General features: G+C 38.2%; 1 protein-coding gene across 1 annotated transcript in view; it reads right to left on the bottom strand.

Annotated features, from left to right (window-relative positions):
• Positions 1-452: 452 nt before the first annotated feature.
• The window catches only part of LOC102739993 (H/ACA ribonucleoprotein complex subunit 1-like), an 8,020-nt gene continuing 425 nt past the window's right edge, over positions 453-8,047 (bottom strand). Inside the window, 4 exon segments of the mRNA XM_081809269.1 lie at positions 453-645; positions 648-713; positions 715-990; positions 4,013-4,156. Of these exon segments, the coding sequence (XP_081665395.1) occupies positions 490-645; positions 648-713; positions 715-990; positions 4,013-4,156 (642 nt within the window). The 3' untranslated portion in view covers positions 453-489.

The following is an 8,047-nucleotide window of genomic DNA, read 5'->3' as shown; positions in this document are numbered from 1 at the left end:
TCTCAAGTGCAGTCAAGTCTTTTGAAGAACTCTGGCATTAAGAGGACCAGAGAAGAAGGGTGATAGCTACAACAGATGTAGGGTCAGAAGTGTTTTAAGATAGTAGGAGAAATTATAGCACGTTTGTATGCTGATGGGAAGAATCCAACAGAGAAGGAAATTAGAATGATTCTGGAAAGTGGGGATAATTGAAAGAGTGATGTTATTTCTTTTTTAACTTAAAGAAATAACATACTTTATTTTAAAAATTCCAAGTATGCTTCAAATGCAAACTGACCATTTAGTAAGCACCCACAGAGTTTCAATCATTGTACAGAACATTAAAACACTTGTTTGTACTCTTTTAGAGCAAAATTGCCTATTCTGTTGTGCTCATTTTTGCATGGCATTGACATTTTAGTTCCAGTGTCACATAATGATCAGTTCTTCAAGACTTGCTCAGGTAACAAGTTTCTGATCCATAGACGTGGATCATGTCAACTGTTACACTTAATGTCCTCTCCCTCTGAAACCACCACCACCTCTTCCTCCTCTGAAGCCTCCACTTCCACCTTGTCTTCTGCCTCTGTCACCTCCTCCCCTCCCCCCTCCTTGGCCTCCCCTGCCACCATCTCTTGGAGGTCCCTTCTCACCTGGAGATCGAGGGGTAAAAACCTCTGTGGTGGTAGCAGTTTATTCAGGTCTGTATAGAACTTCTGCAGTTTTTTTTTTTTTAAAGGAAGATGCCTTCATATTTTCTGACAACTTCACGGAAAAATAAAAATCTCTAAGTTGCCCAAATATTTCATCCACTCTACCAAGTTGTTCTTTGTTCTCTAAATAAACTGGGGCATTGAAATAAGGCATGTTCTTTTCGTCTGTAGTACATTTATAAACTGTGTTGTCTTCACAGGGATGCAGGAACTCTCCTAATAAAATGACATGTTCCAGAGGTCCTTGGTCTTGGTCTTTGTTAAAGCCTCCACGGCCACGAAAGAGTGATGTTATTTTCTAAGTTAGGGTCTTGGGGAAAAGTAGAGGAGATAACTTTAGAGCAGAGCATGGACAATGTGCCAATATTGACAGGAAGAAAGGCCTAGCATATGTGTATATTTATGGGAAGGGACATGATATATATTGTGATAGCTTGTAAAGTTCTTTTCTGAACTTCTTTCTTTATCTATCTGTCTGTCTCTCCCCTCCTTATTTTCCCCCAAGCAATGTTATCAGCTGAAAGTAAAGGTGGAGAAGAAATTGTTGGATATCTGAAATGGAAGGACAATGCAGAAAATAGGTTTCTATGACAGTGAGGGAAGGAGTGAATTACAGAAATATATTACAATTGCCTAGCAGCATTCAGAGCCTTGCCTAACCTTAAGAGGTTTAGAATGGCAATCTTTCTGGGTTTCCAGAAGTAGAGGAAAACCAGTTATATTAATGTCTATCATACGGATGGACTGTGGAATTTAAGCTAGGTAGAAATGAGTGAAAAGTTACTAAGGGTAATGAGCCTTGGTGGGGAGAGGATAATTGGAGTTGGGGTACTGGCAGAAATGAACTGCAAATATAGAACATGGTAGACAGAATAAGGTGTTTGAAACTGAAACTCTGGAGTGGTTACATCTTTGGTTATGACAGGGTCTAGCATATACCCATGGGAGTAGAGGGATAAGATAAGGTGAAAAAAGAACATTTGGGAAGAGGAAGTCAAATGAAATTTCAGGGTGTTTGAAGAATTACCCATGTGAATAATGAAATTACCATGAATTATGGCTGGGGTAGTATTAGAGAGTGACAGTGAGCTAAGAGATAAAATCTCCAGAAAAGCCTGGAGGGCTTGGCCATTTTCAAGGTCATTACAAAGACAGGGTGTTGACCACTCCCCGTTGTAACCATTTATAGATATTTGAAGCGAGGAGATTTTGGGGAGGGAAGAAGGAGAATATAATTAAAACATCTTATAGATAGTTTGGTGGGGGGGACTTGGCCATTTTCAAGGTCATTACAAAGACAGAATGTTGACTGTTAATTCGGTATCATCATCGTCCTCCAAATACCTGAAGCCACTATGGCTAATTTTAATCACTTACCAAATTGTAACATTTGTTCAGATAATTAATTGTTTAGTAGTCACCTGTGACTGACCTGGAAGTGGATCATTAAGTGTGGAGATTTTCCTCAAAGTGGAAATATAAAAATGAAAACTGGAATCCTTATGTTAGCTGAAGAATTTGACAATCCAAGGGAAAGTGATTCAATGAAGATCATAGTGTTAATAAGTAGCAGAGCCAACAATAGAGTAAAGCTGAATTAACGTGGACAGATTTAGCCACAAAGCAAAATAAAACAAAATAAAAGCAACAAGGGCAGCAATAACAACAAACAAAAAAGAAAACAGGATGGCCTGTTAAATTTGGATTTCACACAAACAGTACATTGTTTTGGTAGTAGTATGTCTCAAATATTGCCACAAAACATTCTTGTACTTAATGTGTTGGCAATGCTGTCCTCAGTAAGTCAGTTCACTGGTTGTCTCTGCCTCTGTCCCTGTTGCTACAGAGCCTCATTGTATAAGTTATATGGTGCGTGTGTGTGTGTATGTGTGTGTGTGTATTGGGGGAGGATCATTATAAGAAACAATGGTTTGTATTTTCTTTGTGCGTAAGCATAATACCTTTAGAGTATTTTATGAGAGTTGAAGGCGATTATAACTAAAAGTCAGAGAAGCCAAACAGATGTGGCCGGTAAAGTATTTGTTTAAAGGCTGCATCATCACACCAAGTATGCATCTTTCTTATAAGGACTGCTTCTTGATTCTCTTTCTGATAGTCTAACAATTCAGGAATAGTTGCAATTTCTGGGAAGAGGAGAAATTTTGTTGCAAGGTCGGGCAAGTATACTCCTCTTTACCATTTTCCTTGCCATGGCTTTTTGTACTGATTTAGAATCATGTTATTAGTCCAAAGAGATTCTATTTATAAACAAGGACAATAAATGTGCACTAACCAACATATATTTTCTACAAAACCTTTTTCCAAAACCATTGCCTGATCTCTTTCGGTGACAGAACCTTTGGTTCCATAGCTATTCGAATTATTTCTAAATGACTTACCACATCATTAGAGATTACAGCTCTCTCCTGGACAAAATCAATCCGTTTAAATAGGAAATGATTTGCTCCCAGATTAACACAACATTAACATTTGAAACTATTGACTAAAAATGTCAGCCTTTCACATTTTAAATAAACAGACTTGCTGGCGCCTGGGTGTTTCAGTCGTTAAGTGCCTGCCTTCGGCTCAGGTCATGATCCCAGGGTCCTGGGATGGAGCCCCGCGTCGGGCTCCCTGTTCAGTGGGAAGCCTGCTTCTCCCTCTCCCACTCCCCCTGCTTGTGTTCCCTCTCTTGGGGACTCTCTCTGTCAAATAAATAAGTAAAATCTTAAAAAAATAAAATAAAATTAAGTAACTGGTCCAATATCATGTAGCTGGCAGGGCTGTCATACAAAGTCCAAAGCCTGTGCTCTGTTTGCTGGGGAGTTACACAAAGCCTTTGAAAAAGAACTCAATATTGATCAGTGATATATTTTGTAAGATGTTTTTTGATTATTCTGAAAAAAAATTATTACTAATAGACAATAACTTATTTGTATATTGTCTTACCATTATCAGTGTACTTTCATTTATACTACCTTAGAGTGTCTCAATTGTGTTTTAAACTCATATCAACCATCAGAGATAGACAAGGTCAGTATATTTAGCTCATGCTACCAACAAAGTAGCCAAGAGATTAAATGCTGTTGCCAAGGTCATAGATGAAGTAACAGAGCCAGGAATCAGGTCCAGACCTCTTGCCTCTAAGATCTACTACACCGTGCTGATGATGCCCTTTGGATGCCATCCTCACTCACTCTGCTGGGGCTCTGACAGACTGCATTAAGCATCCTTCTTTTGCAGATGCCTTCATTCCTCCATTCGGTTTCTCATACCCCCTGTTGGGCCTCTCTTCCATGGTGATGCCCACTCCACATTACTCTTGCTCTGATAGCCTTCTTCATGCCACATAGCTTCTTCCAGATGCCAGGCATGAAAACCTGCCTTGCTTGTCTCATCTCATTCTTTAGGACTGAGATGTTCTGGAACAGAAGAGGAGGCGAGTCTCTAAAGGGATATGGTCCCTGAATGAAGGGAAGCACGCAAAGACAGTCTTCACCTTTACTTAGTTTTTCTTGTGCAGTTTGCTGGGAATAAGTAGCAGTCTTACTGGACTGAAGCTATAGAAGTCAGGGTCTGAGGCTGTCAGGGTGAATGGATACTGAGGGGGCAAATCTCTAGAGAGGACAGAACCACACAATGGAGCTTCCTCAATCTATGTTTCTCACAAAATATATAGTTGGCTCACTCCAGAGCTGCACAAATATAGGGTGAGACTCCAAGGGACTCAGCAGAGATTAGCAACTAGGATGCTAAAGAGCTGCACAGAGATTACAACTGCTATGTTTTCAAGGCATTTTATTTGTATAATTATTTGTTTAATATTTTTCTTCCTACATGGAAGAAAAAGTATAGAGCAGGTTTTATCTCCCATCAACTTCTGGATTTCTTGGGCCATATTAATATAATGTAGATATCATATATTTACTATGTCTATTCAGCAATCATTCTTACATTGACATTGAGTTTTATAACCAACTTAAATTTGCTTTACATTTGAGGCTTAACCCTAAACCTCCTCAAAAGCAGTTGCTAATTGTAAACTCTGTGCAGCTTTCTGTGTATAGTGGGTTTAGTGTTTGAGGTCAGTCTTCTTAAAATCATAATTCTGCATCCATGGGTTATTCAAAGTGTGTGTGTGTGTGTGTGTGTGTGTGTGTGATCTCACATAACAGCCTGATTGGAGTAATGGCAAATGACATGACCAAGCAATGCACAAGCAGATAAATACAAATAACCAGGAAGCATATGCAAAGTGCAAAGTGTTTAACCTGATTAATTATCACAGGAATGAAGATTAGAACAACAGCTATCACATTTGAAACATCAGAAAGTAGGGATGGTGCCAGCGGTTAAGCCTCTGACTTCGCTCAGGTCATGATCTCAGGGTCGTGAGATGGAGCCCCAATTGGAGCTCGGCAGCCAGTGCTGTCTGCTTAAGACTCTCTCTCCTCTCCCTCTGCCCCTCCCCCACTAAAATAAATAAATAAATCTCCTTTAAAAAAAAGAAACATCAGAAAATAAAAAGAAAAGTGCTAATACTAGGATTGGCATGGATATGAGAAAATGGGTCCTTTCATACATTGCCGGGGGAAATGTAAATTTGTACAAGGTTTCTGGAGAACAATGTGACAAAATGTATCAAAGTTCTTAGTGTGTTTGTATCCATTTTTTCTGGTGGGGCTATTGTAAATATTATAAATATTGTTGCTACAGACATACTTTAACATATGCCTTGGTTCAAGAATTTCTCCTAGGGTAGCAGTTCTCCAACACTGGACCTCCAACACCTTAGGACCTCCTTTTTTTTTTTTTTTTTAAAAGATTTTATTTATTTATTTGAGAGACAGAGTGAGGGAGAGAGAGAGCAAGCCAGGGGAGGCAGAGGGAGAGGGAGAAGCAGACTCCCCGCTGAACAGGGAGCCTGATGCGGGGCTCGATCCCGGGACCCTGGGATCATGACCTGAGCCAAAGGCAGATGCTTAACCTACTGAGCCACCCAGGCGCCCACCTTAGGACCTCTTTAAACTCTTATAAATAATTAAGAAGAACCCCAAATATGTGTATATATAAACATGCCATATTAGATAGTAAACTGAAAAATTGATATTTCTGTCATTTCATTTGAAAATAACAAACCCATTACATGGTATTAAAATATTTTAATGAAGAGTAACTATGTTTTCAAAACAAAACACAACAAAAGCAATGGGGAAAGGGACTTTTTTTTACATTTTGCAAACCTCTTTTTAGCACGCAGATTAAGAACAGCCAGTTAAGTCCACATAATCTGTTTCTGTACTCAATCTACCGCAGGATATCATTTTGGTTGAAGTAATTTTCTCTCATATATGCATTTGAAGCAATAAATTTACTTTAATAATGCTTTAACCGCATTCCCTAAATTCTGATATGTAGTATTTTCATTAACATTCAGTTTGAAATATTTTATAATTGTTACTATTTTATTTTTGGCCTGTGTTTTATTTAGACCATTGATGTCTTCAAAATAAAAGTTCAAATTAAGTTTTCCAAAATCTCTAAGTAACTTTTAGGACAAATGTGGCTTTCATGTCCATTTATTTTCAGGGTTACCATTTTCCTTGTTAATTTCATATTTTCTCATTAGTTATTTGATACTAAGAAGGTGTGGGGACATTTTGTTTCACAAGATGTCTGTGTATCAAATCATCACACTGTACACCTTAAACTTACATATGTTATATGTCAATAATATCTCAATAGAGCTGGGGGAAAACGGCAGCAGGGGATATGATCTGTGTGTATAGATCCAGCTTCTTTAGTTTCTGGAGTGTTGAACTGAATAGCCTAGCCCACAGTTTTTTTTTTAAAAAAATGCCTTTAGTAGCTTTTTAATTATTAGGGCTTTTTTCTTTTAAATTTTAGAAATTCCATTTGGCTCTTTTATAAATACCAATAATCTTTTTAAAAAGAATATCCTTCTTCTCTTTCATGTATTTCATGTTAAATTTTTTTTAGATCATGTATTTCATCTTATCTTTTATTTGTTTAAATATAAATACACTAAATTTTAGATTTTGTATTAGATAATTCCGTTAAATATAGATTCTGAGCTAATTATAGAGTTTATTGTTTCTGCTGATTCTGTTTGGAAGTGGGTTATCTTCTGGCCTATTATGTATTTGGGGACTAAAAACTCATAGAATCCAGCTCTTTTTGTGGAGATCCTAAAAATTCTGAGTTAAGGACCCATCTCTCCAGAGAACATTAGCATTTGTTTCTTCCAAGAACACCAGGATGCTACTCAATTAAAAACACTTGATTTTAATTTCGTGTCTTTTCCCCCCCATGCTGCAGAGGGGATGTAAATTTGAGCCCCTTTGCCTGCCTAAGGATTGATTGTGCTAATGTTAGAGGAGCTAGAGGAGTTAGAGGAGTCAGAGGAGACTTCTTTTTCACCTAGACTCCAATATGAAACAAAGTTCTTTATTATCTTTTTTTACTGTCTTGTGGATTTTCTCCCAAGTCCATCTTTTCATGGAAGATGTAGACTTTTCAGAATCCCAGATTTTTACAGAAGATTTTAGCCTTAATTCCTTCCTATGAGGCTCAAGGCTCGAATCCTTTCCTTCACTTGGCTGGTTAATAAGTCTCTTGGTTATCCAGATAGACAAACACTTGCAGATACCACGGTAGCTTCAGTTTCATGTGCTGTTCTTGGCTTCTTCCATTTGATTCTTCATTAATGTATTGTGAGTTTGGATACGCATTAAGTTGTGTTTGATATTTTATCTGGCCTATCGATCCATTCTATACTGGAGTGACTTTAAAGTTACTTAATATATTGCCGGAAAGAGCAGTCTCATAAAGATCTTTTTAAAGACACTATCATGAATATATTTTTCAAGGTTGTGGTGAAGGGAATGTCCTCTCAACTCCCTCTGGGGGTATAAGTAGGTACACCTGGGAAGGGCACGCAAAGCAAATCTTTCTCATCAGGTTCATTCCATACATTATATCTAGGAATTGCTAACATTTTAATTATATTTAGCATGACTCCCAGTACTGAGACTTTTTAGTCGACCAACTGGGCAAACAGAAGCAATCTTAACTTTCTGCCAGCCCATCTGCAAAGGACACCTGTACTGATAATTTTGACCCAATATAAAAATGCTTTTTTTTTTTTTTTTTTTAAAGATTTTATTTATTTATTTGAGAGAGAGAGAATGAGAGACAGAGACCACGAGAGGGAAGAGGGCAGAGGGAGAAGCAGACCCCCTGCTGAGCAGGGAGCCCGATGCGGGACTCGATCCCGGGACTCCAGGATCATGACCTGAGCCGAAGGCAGTCGCTTAACCAACTGAGCCACCCAG

Source organism: Leptonychotes weddellii, chromosome X, assembly GCF_054177405.1.
Source record: "Leptonychotes weddellii isolate Sample4059 chromosome X, ASM5417740v2, whole genome shotgun sequence".
Taxonomy (NCBI): domain Eukaryota; kingdom Metazoa; phylum Chordata; class Mammalia; order Carnivora; family Phocidae; genus Leptonychotes; species Leptonychotes weddellii.
This window is presented reverse-complemented; position numbering and strand designations above follow the sequence as displayed.